The sequence below is a fragment of the Enhydra lutris genome, unplaced genomic scaffold (genome assembly GCF_002288905.1).
Source record: "Enhydra lutris kenyoni isolate GAN:26980312 unplaced genomic scaffold, ASM228890v2 scaffoldscaffold6, whole genome shotgun sequence".
Classification (NCBI taxonomy): Eukaryota; Metazoa; Chordata; class Mammalia; order Carnivora; family Mustelidae; genus Enhydra; species Enhydra lutris.
This window is the reverse complement of record NW_019154090.1, coordinates 21716645-21735388: the sequence shown is the minus strand read 5'-3', so window position 1 is coordinate 21735388 and position 18744 is coordinate 21716645. Positions and strand designations below refer to the sequence as shown.

The window sequence follows — 18744 nt, the reverse complement described above, 5'->3', positions numbered from 1 at the left end:
AATGGTTATTACGGAGGTGGGAAAGAAGTTGTTAAAAGGAATTGCTTGGTAGTTATCTTTATCCCTTTTTAATTTTTCTTCTTAGTCCTTGATTTGAGGCTGTCACACCTTGATAGTGCATTTTAGCGAAATGCCAAAGCCGTCCTTCAATTATTTGCCCAGTCCTCTGTCTCTGTTCCTTGATCTTGACTTAGACTATAAACCAGTGGATTTGGCAAGGATTTCCTAAGCATTACATTCAAGCTTATCAAATATTTGGAAGTCTGGGGCGCCTGGGTGGCTCAGTGGGTTAAAGCCTCTGCCTTCGGCTCAGGTCATGATCTCAGGGTCCTGGGATCGAGCCCCACATCCTGCTCTCTGCTCAGCAGGGAGCCTGCTTCCCCCCCCCCCAATCTGTCTCTCTGCCTACTTGTGATCTCTGTCAAATAAATAAATAAAATCTTAAAAATATTTGGAAGTCTTATGGGTATGTTTGCACATAAGTGCCTTGGGTTTTTGTAATTTGCACATTAAAACTTAGATTTTAGATAAAAAATTTCCCATGAATAGACTTTCAGAATGTTTTCTGCCTCTTGGAATTTTATACACTTAAGCTAATTTTTTAGAAGTTCCTGTTTATTGTGTTGGCTAGCTCCTCTTCGTGAACATGTTTATAGGGCACGCATAGAATTCAAACACTAACAGTCAAGATGGACTGGTTTGTGCTGCTATCAAACTCCAAGTCTCTGTAGCTTAGAACAGCAGAAGTTTGGTTTTTCGCCGTGCTAGGTTCCTTAGTGTGTCAGCTGGAGGTCTGCCTTCAGGCTGTCCTTCTTCCAGGACCCAGGCTGAAGGAGCAAACCTCTCTCTGCACATTGTCTATGTCCATGTCGGAGAAAAGGAGAGAATCACACACTGACTTTTAAAGCTTCCATTGAGGGGCTCACATTTCACTGCCCAAAGCAAGTCACGTGACCACACCTGACTCCAGTGGTCTGGGAAGTACGGCTCTGCCTTGTGCTCAGAGGGAAAACCAGAAGTCCCTGGCGAACAGTGCAGATGACAGCTGTGGTGTCGTAGGGCTTCGTGGGCAGACCTCCAGTACTGCCTGGCATAGAGTTAAGTGTTCCCGGGAAGCTGGATGGCAAGGTGCTTAAGAGCATGGACGCTGAGTCAGAGTGCCTGAGCTTGAATACCAAGTTTAGCCAGCTAAACTCAAGTGAGTGGCTTCATCTTTTTCATCTTCAATTTCCTGACCTCAAATAGCACTGCCTTAGAGAGTTGTGAGGATTAAATGAAATCGTTGTTACAGAGTCCGTGTATAAAGTCTTCCACATAGCAAACAATAGCCGTCCTGGGAATTGAGTACTTGTTGATTTGAATTATTTGAAGGTTACTGCTTACAGGTTTTCCCCCTTATTTATTTTAAAGGGCACACGAAAAAATCGGTTTTCATTTCCTCTTTTAGTATATACCATCCAACCAAAGCCAAAGAAGGGAAGAAGGGGTAAGAACCAAGGAGTTGCTTTTGAGCCTTGGTGGTAGGAGAAGTGGAAATCCTACCTGGCTGAGGCAGTTTTACTAATATCGTTGAAGACTCCCATCCTAGGATCATCTTTGTGAGGAAAATTTGGATATGCCTGTTAATTCCTGGTGATTTTCTTATATGTCTCACTCTAGCTCCGAGTCAAGATCTCCACTGAAGTTGGCATCACGAATGTTGATCTCTCCACCGTGGACAAGGATCAGAGCATTGCACCCAAAACCACCCGGTAGGTGGGGCGCCTTCTTGGCGCAGGGGGAGCTCGGGCTTGCGCTGACAGGAGCGCGCCCAGGCACGGAACCCTATTCCCATGTCAGCAGTGACCCAGCTTGCGCCTGCAACTGCAGAGGCTCCAGTTTTGCTGGCACCGCGCCAAGCAGCATCCTGGCAGATCTGCCGGGGGGTATCTATACGGGCGGTCCGTCCACAAAGGAATGGGGAGTGTCTGAGTCCAAGTCAGCTCTGCACATTATTTAGTTCTGATGACATTTTTTTAAAAGACTTTATCTTCATAGTCCTGAACTGGTTTTTAATGGCCTCCTGACAACTCTCTTTGACCCACAGTGGGTCTGAAATTGGTTGAACACCTCAGAGGTCCTTCTAATTGAGATGGAAGATAACTAGTTCTGGGGCCGTGATTTCCTTTCTCAGGTTCGTGGACAGCATCACTGATCAGTCATAACATTTGCTCCCGCTGTGCTCAGAATCTTTTTTTAACACAAACTTCTAGGTAGCTGTTGGCAGTTGATTATGGGGGCAGAGCACTGTATGAAGCCTCTTCGTCAGCCCTCTCCCAGATCCTTGGGTTTTTGGGGGGCCTATCTAGACCTCTGGGTTAGTTCAGACCCCAGCTTTACTCAGCTAGGTGGAAGGAAGGTGAACCCTCTAGGCCATTATGAAGACCAGAGATGTTAGCCAGAGCCTAGAAGCTAAGCATTCTCTCCTAAGTCCTATGAGGGAGCTGGGCCTTTCTCTCTCTGGCTTAGTTTTCAGTGACATTGACGATGAGAGCACTATTGAGAATCCACTGACATAAGATCTGTGAAAGTGCTTTGCAAAGTTTAATTCTCTATATGGGTGAAGCGTTGGTTTTACTAATAAGTAAATAGAAAGCCTAAGTGTAAAACCTTGTTTTTCCCCTGGCCATCTTCCCCTACTATCCCAGGAGGGAGCTGTGAAAAGTTTTTTCATCAGGTCTGCCTTTTGAGAAAATTACTCTTTAAAAAATCCAATTTCAGGCAGGAAAAATACATTGAAACCGTGTCCAGGAAAAAATACAGCATTCAAAAAAAAAAAAAAAGAAAAAGAATGAGTGCCCTTCTTGTTTTGTGTCTCCTACCCCCTCACGTCCCGACCTCGCTCGCATGTAACTGCCGACATCAACGCCGCGATGACTTCTCGTGGCAGTCGCGGCCTTGTCCACCCAGCTTTCCACTCCACTTGCGTGCATGTGTGTGCCCCGCTGGTGCCTGACGTGGTGCAGCTGACATCCTTAGGTCCTTGAAGTGAAAGCCTGGAGTGTCTGCATAGCCTTGCCCCAGAGCCCAGAGTTTATTCTGTGCTTTTCTCGTCCTGGCTCTCTCACTGCGGTTTGCCCTCCGGCCACAGACAGCTTCTCTCTTCCTGTCTGTCCACAGCAGGAAAGTGTTCCAGTGGGAGGGGGAGGATTAGGCAGTGAAGCGCCGTTTGTCTTCTTTATTCTGTTCTCAGATATTTGCAGATCCTCTCTGAAGACTTGCCGTATACATGTCTCTTTCAGGGTGACCTACCCAGCGAAAGCCAAGGGCACATTCATCGCAGACAGCCACCAGAACTTCGCTTTGTTCTTCCAGCTGGTAGATGTGAACACCGGTGCTGAACTTACCCCTCACCAGGTCAGGACAAAGCCCAGGTGCTTCCGTTGGTCTGTGCCATTAACGCGTGCCAGACTTGCTGGTGTGGCGTATACACTCCACATTCCTGCTTCTAGGTCTTCACTGTGGACCCTGATGGTACATCACATTCTCCCACATGACACTGTCCCCTCATGTACTGGCTATAACCCTGAATGTGGAAGACACGGTTCTTTTTAAAAGATCAACTGCTGGGGCGCCTGGGTGGCTCAGTGGATTAAAGCCTCTGCCTTCGGCTCAGGTCATGGTCCCAGGATTCTGGGATCGGGCCCCGCATCGGGCTCTCTGCTCGGCAGGGAGCCTGCTTCCTCCTCTCTCTCTCTCTGCCTGCCTCTCTGCCTACTTGTGATCTCTATCTGTCAAATAAAATAAAATAAAAATCTAAAAAAAAAAAAAAAAAAAAAAAAAATTTTAAAAGATCAACTGCTGGGGCACCTGGGTGGCCAGTTGGTTAAACAGCTGCCTTTGGCTCGGGTCATGAGCCAGGATCCTGGGATCGGGCCCCGCATCGGGTTCCCTGCTCAGTGGAGAGCCTGCTTCTCCTTCTCCCCCTGCCTGCCACTCTGCCTTCTTGTGCTCTTTATTTCTCTGTCAAATAAAACCTTAAAAAAAAAAAAAAGATCAATTGGTATTGAGAAGATATATTTAAAGCAGATTAGCACTTATTTGAGGCTTTTTTCTTTCTGGGGGAAAACAAAACAGATTGAAATAATTTTGAAAAAGGAAAACCTAGGCAGTAGGCCAAAGTGTTTTGTTCTGACCGCAGCAGAGTTTGTGGAAATCTGAAGAATGGCCCTTTTTTAATTTGTGCCTACTTTGTATTATGAAAGCAACCTCTTTCATTTTTGTTTTCCATATATAAAATAATGATAATTATTATTTAAAAGATTTTCAAATCATACCCTTTCCCCAGAGAATCTGATATGGCCCCTTGTCTTCTCAGACACCTTCTCCCCAACCTCTTGTCATCCCCCTTGATTAAGAATAACTGCTCTCGGCCCTACCCCATCCGTGGCAGTATTATGAAGGGAAATTCAGGTAAATATTTTGCTGAAAGATGGGAAAGCATGGGACCTGGGGACCTTGGTTTAGGTGCTTTGTAGGGATACTTGAGCAGAGCTAGCAGATTCAAGTTCATGCCAAGAGATAGCTTCAAAGTGGATGACTGACTTAAGTGGATTTACTTGGAAACTTTTTTGCTGTTTCTTTTTTTTTTTTTTTTTAAGATTTTATTTATTTATTTGTCAGAGAGAAAGGGAGAAAGAGACAGAGAACAAGCACAAGCAGGGGGAGCTGCAGGCAGAGGGAGAAGCAGACTCCCCACTGAGCAGGGAGCCTGATGTGGGACCTGATCCCAGGATCCTGGGATCATGATCTGAGCCGAAGGGAGACACTTAACTGAGCCACCCAGACACCCCTTGCTTTCTGTTTCTTATAGCTACATCTGCTACACGTGTGCCCAGGACCCAGACTGGCTTCCCCCAGGACCACTGCCCTGGCACTTCTCCACTCCTCTCCCCTGTCCCCCTCACCCCTCCCACCCCCCCCCACCCCCGATCCAGAGAGCTCCAGAGAGCTCAGTCAGGGCACTTAGCCATGGCTCACGGACTCAAAGCACTTCAGCCTCTTAGCATTTCCCAGCTCCTTTTCAGAATGTTTGTCAGCAAAACGGCACAAGGGAAGAAAGAATGAGGAGAAGATATCACGAGACTAAATTGGTGGGATTAGGGCTGGGACAGGGAGAGTTCGTGAGGAAGTGTAACTTTTAAGTGGATACTTGTCTCACCTAAGATTCTACTTTGGAACCATGGCACAGAGACCTCCCGGGTAGAGCTGGCATTTTGCAGGTAAGCCTGGCTGCCGCCTGCCCTTGGCTATAGCAGGAGGAACATCAGGCATCCGGGCTCCTAAATCCCATTCTTGGCCAAGGCTGCCGTCATCAAGATGCCTCACATCTCTGGGCCTTTCCCCTAAATACTCTGATAGTTGTTCTTTGTTGCCCAGGTATAAAGTAACACATGAGATTTACATTTTTTTCCCCGTGGATCCAGCGCTGAATTTTGTGACGATGGCAACTCATTTAATCCTCATGCCTTATGATCTGTTAAATGGAACCAATCTACCTTTCTTGTTCAGTTCTTTATTTTAAAACACCTGAGAGAAAAGCTCTGCGTGGGTGTTAAATCTTGCTGCAGTTCTAATATGCAGAAGCCTTAATTTTTTATGCCACTGGCAGGATAAGGTGATTAGACTTATACCATCGCACTGATGAGAATTTCATCTGTTTGTTGACTCGCTAGCATTCTACCAGGCCCGACACTAAATGCTTCGCATTCATCATTGTGAATCTTGACAGATACACCAAAGATGAAGAGCTCGAGGCCCGAGGACGTTAAGTAACATGCTCGCCTAATAAGCAGTGGAACCAAAACTGCCTGTCTTCAGAGCCTGGGCTCTCTCTGTGACACCAGGCTGCTCCACTCAGTTAGAACTCGGCCTTGCTATCAATCCCTGAGCCTCTTCCACTAAATCTTTAGCTGGAGGCACTAGGAAATTGAAAATGGGCCTCTTACAGTTCCACCTCATTTCCCTTCTTTTCACCCTCTGGTGAAGAAGTTAATTGGGCAGCAAAGTGGCCAAAAGGCTGGCAGGAAGAAGAAATTGCAGTGGCAGCAAAGAGCTTAAATCATCCGCAAACTGGGCATTCAGCCTCCAAGTAGTTGAGAATTGGCTGGACCCCTTATTGAAATTTCTTACACTAACCAAAAGTGAGCTCTGCTCTCCGAGCTGGTAATGAGAATGGGATGGCCACTCCTTCCTCTTGCTTGGGCAGGTCTGGCAGATCCCAGAGCTCCCACTGTGACAAAAGAGCCAACAGTCTGTTGCTTTGTCCATTCGGTGTTGGGCACAGAGGGAGTTTTGAAATGATCAGATTAAAGATTGTGGTACTCTCCATCCAGACATTTGTCCGACTCCATAACCAGAAGACTGGCCAAGAAGTTGTGTTTGTTGCTGAGCCGGACAGCAAGAATGTGTACAAGTTTGAACTGGATACCTCTGAGAGAAAGATCGAATTTGACTCCGCGTCCGGCACCTACACTCTCTATCTGATCATCGGAGATGCCACTTTGAAGAACCCAATCCTTTGGAATGTGGTATGTGCCCAGATGCTCCTTGACCTAGGCAAGGGTGGCTGTGCCCCCCACAGAAACTGCTCTTTTCCCCTAGCCTCGCCTGTGCGGGGCAATAAATGGGCCTGGTGAGGTGAGGAGCCATGCGGTTTTCTACTAGAAGTCTTAGGGGTATGCACGTGGCCCAGCACTTAGGGTGTGCTCCATAAGTAGTGACTGAGTGAGTGCATGGAGCCTAAATTTGCCCTCGTGGGTCCTAGCGAATTTCTAGAAAAGTTACACTTGAAGGAAGTTTTCATTTTATAGCAAAATGCTATGGGGGAATCCATAGATGTAAGAGATGAAGGCCCCAGTCTTTGAGATATGGTACAGCCTCACGGTGGGGTGGGAGAGGGTAAGACTTGAATTGTAATAATTGAGGATGGTTTGGGATAGTGAGTTCTAGAATATGCAAGATACTTGTAAACTATGAACCAACGTTTGCCTGCTGTGTACAGTTTACATACAGCTTCTTAATGCGTAGCTTACCTTTGCTTGGTGTGATGAGAGACAAACTTGAAAGACCACACTCGAGCTAGGGGTTGAAGAATTGCAGGGTTTATCAGAATAGTATCTGGGGGCTGTGCAATGGTTGTTGGGGAACAGCCTGCAGAAGGTGCTTTCGATGAGACCTGAGTGGGTCCATTTTGCTGGAGTACCTGAGTCTGGTCCAGAGCAGGAGGAGGTTGGAAAAGTAGCAGAGGCCAATCCACAGGCTGTGAATGGTGGGCACTCCCTCTGCAAGTTGAAGGGGCAGCCACATCTCTGTGTTGTAGTCAGAGATTTTTTTCTCCTGAACTTTGGGCTGTTTTTTGTACAAGAGCACTTTTTTTTTTTCCCCTGTGACTAAATCACACTTCCCAGGGACACCAAGCAGTTTCTGATTACAACTGTAACAGCCTGAATACCAGCTGGGATTTTTGTATTAAGCAGCTCTGTGGGGTCACCAGACCAGTAGAAAATTGGAAATCTTGCTCTAAAAAGTATTTCAACAAATACTTGTTTTGTTCTTGAAATTTTTACTGCCCTAATTTGTCAGCTAACGGATCAGAAGTGATTGAACCGCTTGCAGCTGTTTTCAGTGATGGTCCCGGATGTGAGTTAGGGGTGCTACCCCGGTGTCGAATTCCAACCCCTTCCCTGCCCTGTGCGTTTCAAAACTGCCCTTGTTTTTTTTAGGCTGACGTGGTCATCAAATTCCCTGAAGAAGATGCTCCATCGACTGTCCTGTCCAAGAACCTTTTCACCCCCAAACAGGAAATTCAGGTATAAGAAACCTAAGGGCTGCTGCACTGAACACGGAGGGGAAACGTGAAGTGGGCAGTAAACGCCTGGGCTGTGGCTCTGGCTGCTTCTTTAGCCTGTTCATACGATATTTCAGTGTGGGCTTTGCCATTCCGTGAATTAGGACAAATACAGTCCCATCCTAGAGCTTGAAGAAACAGGCTCAGAGCCCAGTGTCCACCTCCCTGAAAGCAGATAGCTGGACACAAAATCAGAGGCTGTGTTTCCTAAGCATCCACAAGATTCAGCCTTAAGCTAGCTGCTTGAGAGCTACAGCACAGGTGGGTTTGGCTTTCTTCCTCTGCTCCTGAAGAAATCAGGGCTGTTGGGGCCTCTCGGTGGAAAACTCACCTGGGCGGGGGGACAGGGCTTTCCTTTCCCAGGCAGTCCTTTCCCCAGAGATTCACCGTCCCTGCACATAGTTAGCATCTCTGCCCAGCTCAGCTCAGGACTGTGGTGAGGATCAAAATAGGTAACCAGGCACACCTGGGTGGCTCAGTCGTTAAGCATCTGCCTTTGGCTCTGGTCATGATCCCAGGGTCCTGGGATCAAGCCCCATATTGGGCTTCCTGCTCAGTGGGAAGCCTGCTTCTCCCTCTCCCACTCCCCCTGCTTATGTTTCTGCTCTCACTGTGTGTCTCTCTGTCAAATAAATAAAATCTTAAAAAAAAAAAAAAGTAACCAAAAAAGAAAGAAAGGCTTTGAAAAGTTTCTAAAACATTTTGCAAAATGAACATAAACAAAACAAAATAAAGCTAGTAATCATTAAAGCAGTTTGAGGGACTGGTTAAGGAATCGGAGGTGGACGCACTGTGGACTATATGCAGTCATGAGAAATGATCATACTGTAGTAACATGGAAACTGTTTATACCACATATGAATTAATGTTGAAGTGTTTCAGGCAGACTACTTACTTCTTTTTCACTAATGAAAGGACAAGGGCCCAAAGAGTGTCATAGTAGGATTCTTTTTTGAAATTCTCCTAATGTTGATACAGCATTACTTAAGATTGTAAAATGCACTGAAATTGTAGAAGGTAGGACCGTGATGATGAAGGGCTCTGGCTGAGTTGTAGAGCGGAATAGGCGGCTGCAAAGGGGAGCTGAGGCGAAAATTTGGGAGCAGGACTCCCAGGTGAGGCTGCCTCATCATGGAGCTGGGTTGGCTGGACATTGGCAAGGAAAGACAGACTCAGGTCTGTGCATTGGAAGAAAGTGAAAAAAAGTTAAATTTGCATGTGTCAGAGCTTACCAAGTGTAATCAATGCCCTTACAGCCTCCTTCTAACTGGGATGGTCATCAACCTCCCACCTGCAACTTTTCAGCTAGAAATTGAGGCAAAGAGTAAAGCAACTTGCCCCTTTACTTGGGCCGAATTAGAAGTCTCTGGACTCCCAGTCCATCACTGCTTTTGCTGGGTGACATTAGATGAGCTTCCCAAAGATCTTCAAGTAGAGTTTCTTAGGAAGACAAACAAACTAATAAAACAAAGAAATATCAGAGCAATGCTTGCCCAGCTTTCTGGTTCGATTCCAGAAATCAGATAGAACAAGGAGGAGAGAAAGTTTATTTAGGGCTTCCTTAGTGCCATGGGCTAGATGCAGAAGGGGTGAGTTATGGTTGGAACCATCCATAGTGAGGCTCTTTTAAGTTATAAAGGGGAGTGAGGTTACTTAAGTGGGGCAGCAGCATATGAGGGTGCCACCCTGGGAACCCAGAAGCATTATGAAATCCAGAGTCCTGCCTTGGATATCTGTCACCTAAACTGCCCATATACCTGGGCACCCTCTTCTTGTTTTATTTTGTTTAAGATTTTTAAAAAAATTTATTAGAGAAAGAGAGCGAGAGAGATCATGAGTGTGGGGAAGGACAGAGGGATAAGCAGACTCCCTGCTGAGTGGGGAGCCCAACACAGGGCTCGATCCCAGGACCCTGAGATCATGACCTAAGCTGAAGTCAAATGCTTAACCGACCGAGCCACCCAGGTCTCCCCCTTCCCCCCACAGGCACCCTCTTTGACACAAGGCAGATGCCGCTAGATTGGTTGTATTTTCTAACCTCTAAATGGCAATGAGTCTTTGAAGGGAAAAAGAGGGTTGACCAAGTAGTGAGCCGGCACTGGTGTGTTTGGAAGAAGACCTCTAGGATTAGAAGCCAGCATTGTGAAGAGGCAAAAGGCCAGGTGTCTGCTCACTGCCAGGAGGGTGTAGCCTCTGGGAAGCGTTTCTGCTTGAGTGTCATTGGCATTTTGGTCCCTGGTCTACGTGGCAGCCCCTGCTGGGAAGGGCACATTCTTAAACATTCTTGGTATGTCTTCTTTCGGCAGCACCTGTTCCGAGAGCCTGAGAAGAGGCCCCCCACGGTGGTGTCCAATACATTCACTGCCCTGATCCTCTCGCCCTTGCTCCTGCTCTTTGCTCTGGTGAGTAGCTGTAATTAGCATGGGCAGTGTGTGTCTGGCGCCAGACTCAGCAGATGTAGCCGTTCTAAAGGAAGCTTTGTGCTCTGGCCTCAGCAGAGCTCCAGAGGGGTCCAGCAGCTGTGACCTGAACCGATGGTCAAAAAATTTTAGAATAACTAAAATTCCCCACTGTGGGGGAGCAGCCAAATAAACTGATCCATTAACGGGGCGGGGGGGGGGGGCATGAGAAAGTACCTAACAGCCACTAAAAATGATAAAAGTACCTAGACTGGGATGCTCTGTAGGAGTGTTCAGATGAGGTCAAGTCTGAAAAAAGCAAGGCCCAATGCTGATAGCTGCATAAAAACAGGGTCCAGAGGCTGTGGATTCCAGCATTTGGAGCCTAAAACTATAAACAAACAAGCAACCCGCATACAAAACTAGTGTTAAATAAATTATTTTTCATCATATAATGGGATAATATGCAAGTTTATGAAAAGAATGGATAGATTTACATGCTGATACAAGGTTGCCATGATATCTCACTGAGTGAAGCAGGTCAGGGGTAGGATAGTATGTTTGTATGATCCTCTTGATGTAAAACCTTAAAAAGGCATTATCTGTTAGTGTTGGTCACCTCCCAGGAGAGGACCTTTTAGGGAGTAAAGAGGAAGGAAATTTTTATACTTTAATATACTGTTTAACTTTTTTTTTTGTTTGTTTTTGTTTTTTACCAATTTTTTTCTTTGTTTCTCTTTAAAAATTATAAGATGCATATCCTCAAAGTTCAGAGAATATTGAGAACTGTATGGAAAATTCATTAGATCTTACTTTTGGGTGGTTACTTGCCTGTGTTCTTAATTCATTCATCGATTTCAGTCGAGGAATTATTGGTCAGTCTAAATCTGGAAGGCTTGGCACGATCTTTCAGCAATCTGACATTGGGTAGCACCTGTTCTCATATTTGAGTGATCAGAATTCCAAAAGGCACAGAACCCGGAGCAAGAGCTTGCACCCGGCCAGCCGCCAGGGGGCTTATCTTACCCCTATTTAGAGGAATTAGGCTGAGTGCCAGTGACTTCATCATAAATGTAGTCTCTGACCTTTCGGCCTCGTGGTCTCACCTGCTTTAAAATAGAAAAGTTTGCTGTCACTATAAAGGATGTTCAGGTGTGAGTTACCCATGCACATTTGAAAGCAGGTGTCGGAATGCCTTTCTAAAGAGGAAAGGGAACCATTTTTTCCTGAGGACTTACAATAGGGTGGTTGTCACTTGGAAAAATTTTCTGTCCTTCAAGTGTGGATGAACTTTTAAGCCCTTGGGGCTGTTCATCGGATTAGCATTGACGTGGCATGTGTTGCCTTCTGTTTGAAGTCCTAATGTCTTTTTAATTTATTTCTCCCCATCGTTCAGTGGATCCGCATTGGTGCCAATGTCTCCAACTTCACTTTTGCTCCAAGCACAATCATCTTTCACCTGGGACATGCTGGTAAGCACCCCCGGCTGCTAATTCCATTTAACCTCCTCTGACATTTCGCCTGCCCACACGAAAGCCCTGTTAAGTAGACCCACAGCCTATTAACTATAATGACTTAATAGCATAACATTTCCCTCTTCCTCCTGGCCTTTTAGGACAGTTGATATGATGATAAACCTGTTTGGTCCATCAGCTTAGAACAGCTGTCATTATATTGGGTTTCATTGTGCTAGGCTGCCGTTGGCTGGCCATTTACCCCTACTTAATAGCCCTGTTCATTTTCAGAGATTACTCACTTATCGTATCTTTACATTGAGCCATCTTCCTGGATGACGAGCGTTAATGCAGTTTCCAAAGGTTATCTTTCCCCCACCATATCGATCTTCACGTTTGCTGGCGGCTGCGTCTGGACAGTAATAGAAAACAGTTTCTTCCACAATTGGACACACTGTTCTGCATTGTTCTCTTGAGAACTCCATACCTAAACATAACAAGACAGTAAATTCACAAATCAGCTAAGCATTTCATAGACATTTGACCCTCTTGGGTCTGTGGTGCCTTGCATTTCACTGAGACTTCAATATCCTTTTTTTTTTTTTTTTTAATTTTTTAAAGATTTTTTTGAGATAGAGCGCACACGAGCAGGGGGAGAGGGAGAAGCAGACTCTCCTGCTAAGCAGGGAGCCTGATGCGGGGCTCGATCCCAGGACCCTGGACTTGATCCTGGGACCCTGGGATCATGACCTGAGCCAAAGGCAGATGCTTAACCGAATAAGCCACCCAGGCGCCCTGAGACTTCAGTATTATTTTCTGATTTTGTTGATTCTTTGAGGAGTAATCCTGTGTTTGTCGATTGTGTGCAAAGTCTGTGGGGCTCCACAGATGTGTCTGTGTTTTTCTGGGGAAAGAGGGAGTCCGTAACTTCGGTCAGATTCTCACAGTGGTTCATGACCTCAGAGATGGTTAAGAACCCCTGCTGTAGTTCATCCATCATCCTTCTGGGCAAAATTGACAGGGTGACCTTTCTCTCCAGCCCAGTTACTGGATTTGAATGATAGCCCTCCTGAGTCAGACTGAGAACAAAACCTGAATATAAATTTGTTTAGAAGCGTGACTTTCTTTGCCAGAGAACTTTTTGTGCACATTCCCTCATTTGATTTTCATCACAACCGTGATGGGGGTGCCTAGGGCAGGAATTATGATCCCCGTTTGACAAGTGAGAGAATGTCGGCTCAGAGAAATGGAGGTGGCTGGGAAGAGCAGAGCCTGGACTTGAACCCAAGGCTCCCAGTGCCCGGACCTGAGCCCTTTTCACCAACCCTCCCTGGTACTCCTCGCCTCCCTTCTAGTCACACTGGCAAAATACCCATAATCATTTTTTGCAATGGAAAGGAAATTACTCATTTATTTAATCCTGCATGCTTTTGTTCAGAATTTGAAAAGTAAAATGAATCCTGACTTTAATAAGACAGTCATGTTTAAAAAAAAAAAAAACCAAACAACAAAACAAAAAATAAAAGTAAAACCTACGATAAAACAGATGTGTGCTGGAACATGGAACAAGATAGTTAAGGTAGCTGAGGTGCTGAGGTCTGATTTTTACCTCTGGATTTTTTGGTAGCCAAGGTAAGTACATTGAGTTATTAATTTTCTGGTATTGGATACAAGGAATAAAACCAGCTGGTCTAGAAAGAGAGACTTCTTCAGAATCCAGCGGGTACTGTTCCTGACTGTCCTCTGCCCTAGGCCATTGTCACTGTTTCACTTAACTGGCTGTCATGACGTCTGTTCCTTCAGCGATGCTGGGGCTCATGTATGTCTATTGGACACAGCTCAACATGTTCCAGACCCTGAAGTACCTGGCCATCTTGGGCAGTGTGACGTTTCTGGCTGGCAATCGGATGCTGGCCCAGCAGGCAATCAAGAGGTAAGGCTAAGGATGGGCGGGGGACTCCGAGTGGGACTAGAAATATTTTTGTCAGCTCTGCTCACCCAGCTCTTTGAACAAGGGTTTGTGACTGCGGCTGAACGATTTGGATCCTTGGGGGCAAGTGTGACACCTTAATTCCGCCTTTTAAGTCCAAAAAGGGCCTTGGTGATCAGCTTTAAATATATTAAAACCACAGTGATTTATGCCCTGACACATCAGAATAAGAGAAGAAAATAATTTCTTTATGAAGATTAAAATGGATTAGAACACGTGGGACAGAAGATTGTTGGTCATGTGCTGGCTGGTATAAAAATGTTCTCTCCTGCCACACAGACTCCTTTGCTGCCCTCCTCCCAGGCCCCGGGGAGGGACTCCTCTGTCACCCCTAGCAGACTCACGGAGCTTTTCCTCCCCAGTGTGAGGTCCGTGCACTTCCCCCCCCCACCCTCACCCCAAAGCTGCCACAGGTTCCAAGAGGCCCCCCAGCTGGAGCCCTGCTCAGTAGCCTCCACCACGTCCCTGACAGCCAGACAACCTCAGGTTTGCACAGATGGTCAGATCTTAACGCGGCGGCAGCCGCTTGCTGGCAGCTTGACTGTCGAACCTGGGTGCGAGGCCAATTTAAATGTCACGTAGGTGTTTCTCATTGATTTGACTTTTTAGAACTTGGGTGATTTCAGCCGCGTAAAGGTCAATAAGAAAAGGTCAGAGTTGCTTTCACCTTTGGAAGTTAACAGCTTCAGATGTGCCCTGCTTTCTCCTCTCCAAGATGTTTGCCGTAAGAATCGGACTCAATAGTGTGCCCTCCAGCGCGGCTGCCAGTTAAGTTGGTCAGATCAGAGAGGCTTTCTCAGAGACAGGAGAGCAGGCGGGAGAGCCCCGTGGCTCAGCCCTGCTCCGGTCTCCATCGTGAGCTGCTTGAGTGCCTCGCCATGGAGACTGGTCCCGACGTGCTTCCTCACTTCCCTTGAATCATCCACGTTCCGCCAGAGCTTTCCTTAGCACTGGCCGCGGCAGCTGCTTCATTTCTCTGCCCCTCCAGCAGCCTTCGCTTGGCAGCTCTGCAGTCCATCTGAGCAAGAGCCCGGGATTCAGCTGTTTTTTTCTAAGCAGAGCCCTGTTCCCTGGCAGCAGCCAGTCCAGGCCCCAGGGAGCCGAAAGGCTGCACTCTGTGGAGTTCTCTCTGTTCTGGAAGTTGCCCACACAAGATGAACAGAATCAAGGGGAAGGTGAGGTAGATTTAGAGCCTGCTTAGCAGGAGTTCCTAATCTGGAATCCTAAAATTATGTACCTTTTCTGAAGAGAGAGACCATGGTTCTCATCCCGTCTCCAGCACGCGTGCACGCGCACACACACACACACACACACACACACACACACCGCTTATACAGAAAGTTAGAGCCCACTCTTCTGTTGCTGTCTTTGTAAGCCCTAGAACAAACTCTGCCACTTGGGAAATCATTGAAGCTCTGGTTGGGTGTATGCTGCTATTTCTTTTCTCAAGATTATTTCTCTTCCCACTGTCCTTTCTTGATTCTCAAACCCTCTTTCCTTTGGCAGGATCGCTGCAGAGCAGAGCAGTAGATTGGCAAAATATAGGACACTACGGTAAAAATGAAGGGTGGACTTCTCCCAGAAGCAGGGCCCCTTTCCCATCTTGCCCACCTTGTGCATGTCAGTCGTTTATGAGATTTTCAGCCCACTCGTTCCTCCCCACCTTCCCCAACCCATAGCTGAATTCTGGGGCCATTTTCCAACTTGACTGGACCAGGGCAAAATTAAAGCTCCCTGAGTTAGCCCAACTGATGGGGTAACTTGAGCTGGCGATGACATTAGACTCCATCGTCCCTTATGTCCATGGGGTACTTTATACACAGCAGCCCCTTTCTCTGTGTTTTTAGGAGGGAGGAGTTGAGGATAACATAGATGCAACCTTGTACTTCTTGAATGGGGACCCCATTCAGAACATCTAAATTCATGAAACGATGGTCCCATGGCAAATCCTGGCACACCTTGTCACTGTTTCTAGGCCTTTTTGTAACACTGATCTTTGGTGGGGCCAAGCAGTGTGGTTAATATGATACTGAGTTATGAAGGACTATTGGGCATAACTCAAAGCCGGAATCAGAATGCTGGTTCCTAAAACTCAGGGTGTAGTTCAGGGCTATTCCCTGTGTGGCTAAAATGTCAAGTGAAAAATCACCCATTTTCTAAGTATAATCCTGGGGTGAGGATGGAAGTGGGGGCAAGGGGAAGGGAGGGAAGGAGAGTGAGTGAGGGCTTCATTGATCCGCTCATCCAGACTAGGGATCGGCAGAAGTTTTTCTGGAAAGATAGTATTTTTGGGCTTTTCGGACCATATGGCCTCTGTTGCAGCTGCTCAGCTCCGCCACTGCTTTTCAAAAGCAGCTGTAGACTGTGTAAACAAGTGAGTGTGGCTGTGTTCCAATAAAACTTTATTGTTTCGGGGCGCCTGGGTGGCTAAGTGGGTTAAAGCCTTTGACTTCGGCTCAGGTCATGATCCCGGGGTCCTGGGATCGAGCCCCGCATCGGGCTCTCTGCTCAGCGGAGAGCCTGCTTCCTCCTCTCTCTCTCTCTCTCTCTCTCTCTCTCTCTGCCTGCCTGTCTGCCTACTTGTGATCTCTGTCAAATAAATAAATAAAATCTTTAAAAAAAAAAACTTTATTATTTCAAAAGATTTTAATTATTTGAGAGAGAGAGAGAGAGAGAGCGTGTGCACGAGCTGGCGGAGGGGCAGAAGAGGAGGGAGAGGGACAAGCAGACTCCATGATCCGGAGCCCGATTTGGGGCTCGATCCCATGACCCTGAGATTGTGACCTGAGCCGAAACCAAGAGTCACTCGCTTAACTGACTGAGCCACCCAGGTGCCTCCCATTAAACTTTAATTTACAAAAACAGGTGGTGGGCTGGATTTGGCCCTTGTGGCATCGTTTGTTGACACCTGCACTAGGCCAACAAAGAGAAGGGGGGCTATTTGAGTTTTCTTTTCTGTTCCCTGGTCCCTTGCCTTGGAAGTGGCTTTCTCCGCCAAAGCAACGGAGCCATCTAATTTTAATTCTCTGCAAATCGGAAAGATCAACAAAAGCATAGGATGTAGAGTCTTTTCACTGATGTGTGAGCATAAGCTGGCATAGCTAATCCTCAGCACATTTGTCTTGGTTTTGTTTTTGCTGGTTTAATTGAGGTATAATTTATATCTGGTAAAATTCACTGTTTTTGTGTACAATCTGTGAATCTGGACAAATTTACTCAGTCATGTAAATACCACTTCAGTCAAGACATAGCCTATTTCCACACTCGAGAAACTTCCCCTCGGTAGTCAGTCCTTGTCCCTACCCCCATTCCCTGACATACCCAGTTGGTTTTGTCTTGAATTAGAGTTGCCCTGAGATTTTGCTTTCGAACTAGTCCTTTCTGCTAAATATTTAGCTCTTTAATTGTTTAAAATAACTCTGGATTGATTTTTTTTTTCTTGCTGTTTAGATAGTCTACCTTCACGCTGCTGCTACCCCAAAATCACACAGCTTGAGAGAAAGGAAAGTTGCTTGATCATGGGGACATTTAGGACTTCCAGAGGTTGGGACCTAGTACTTTAAAGGAAAGTCTCCACTTTTGATCCGAGGACAGACATTGATTTGATGAGGCTCGGCAGAGGGTGTAACTTCTTAGCCAAGATGGCGGCTTGTGAGCCTCTCCCCTTTCAGCTCTTCTTCCTTCACACGCATGCTGTGCTTTCCACACAGACATTTCAGAGCACACACATTTCAGTGTACCTGGGAACCTCTGGATGTCGGCAGGGAATTAGGGCACTCCCTTCAGCCCTCAGGGTTAGTCCTGTGCCTGTGTATGTCCCCCAGCACTACTGACGCATTGGCTTGGAGCCTGACATCCTGTAAGACCGTGGTGCCATCACGTCAGCCCTCACCACTGGGTGTAACGGTCCACTCGGGACGGCGTGTGTGGCAGTGCTGTGCTTGCCAGAGCTGCTGAAACACTCTTTTGCTGCTTCGTCCTCCTGGGTGCACTGTGGCCGTCTGGATTGTCATTTTCGTTCCTGTGTTTCCCCGTCATCTTCGAGTCTAGGGAAAGGCAGCTGTGGGGAAAGAAGGAATAAAGAGATTGAAAGGTTTTTGTCCCCTCTTAAAATTTTTCTGGGAGCTGAGTCCCATTTTTGAGATGCCTTCTTGGTTTAGATGCTGAGGCTGACCGTTGGCAGGAACTCAACAGCAGCCATTCATGGCGGGAGTGTGGTGCAGGTTTCTGTACTGAACGGCTAGAATGCCATCTTACAAGCTCGCAAAGGCCCTGCGCTGCTTGGCAGACCCAGAGTCTGGGAGATTAAAGACGAACATTCTTCAGGCTTTCCTTTTTCTTCCCCTACTTGAAACTTACACTTTTTGGCCTTGCACTGTGAGAGGTGTGCCTGGAATTCCCTCATCTCAGAGCTCCATTTGCCACTTTCTTAGTTGTCAGGTTTGTGTCATTGTTTTTTATTTACGTTGTCATCAGCTGTAGTTAGAACCAGCTGTCTCACAACCGCTTGTGAAATGAGATGGGGCATAAATAAATAGAATTAATAGATAAATGATTACTCCTATATAAGTGGGGCCTTACTAAAGGCAGAGAACCTTGGTCCCTCTGTTGTCACCAGTTAGGAACTGTAACTGAATTGAAACCTTGAGTAATTCCGTGTTTGCCCCCATTTTCTTTCAGAACAGCACACTAGTGCCAGAAAAAGGAGGGAAGTGCTGAAAGCCGAAATGAGTATCAAGAAAAGGAGTCAAGAACAATTCACAGTTTGTAAAGAGGAATGAAGAAACTTTATTTAAACAGGAAAAGGTCGAAATTGTGGTTATACTTTGGCTTGTTGTTTTTCTCTTCCCCCAACATGGAGTGGATACCTGTGAGCCCCGATACTCCGATTCCTCGGCATGGTGCCCCCGCCAGATGCTGTGAATAATCCTAACTTAGCTGCCAGGTGTCGCATTGGAAAAGTTGAAATTTGTAATTAATCTGTTTTGGAATAAAGAGAATAACAGGAACAGA

General features: G+C 46.5%; 1 protein-coding gene across 2 annotated transcripts in view; it reads left to right on the top strand.

Annotated features, from left to right (window-relative positions):
* Nucleotides 1-18744, top strand: part of LOC111141578 (ribophorin II) — a 66793-nt gene extending 48049 nt beyond the window's left edge. Inside the window, exons 10-18 of one of the 2 annotated variants that reach the window (XM_022494239.1) lie at nt 1660-1751; nt 3282-3396; nt 6375-6569; nt 7764-7850; nt 10195-10290; nt 11684-11759; nt 13545-13674; nt 15238-15285; nt 18412-18744. In XM_022494239.1, the coding sequence (XP_022349947.1) occupies nt 1660-1751; nt 3282-3396; nt 6375-6569; nt 7764-7850; nt 10195-10290; nt 11684-11759; nt 13545-13674; nt 15238-15285; nt 18412-18424 (852 nt within the window). In that variant the 3' untranslated portion in view covers nt 18425-18744. The remainder of the gene's footprint in view (nt 1-1659; nt 1752-3281; nt 3397-6374; nt 6570-7763; nt 7851-10194; nt 10291-11683; nt 11760-13544; nt 13675-15237; nt 15286-18411) is intronic. The other variant, XM_022494238.1, reaches the window with a different exon arrangement.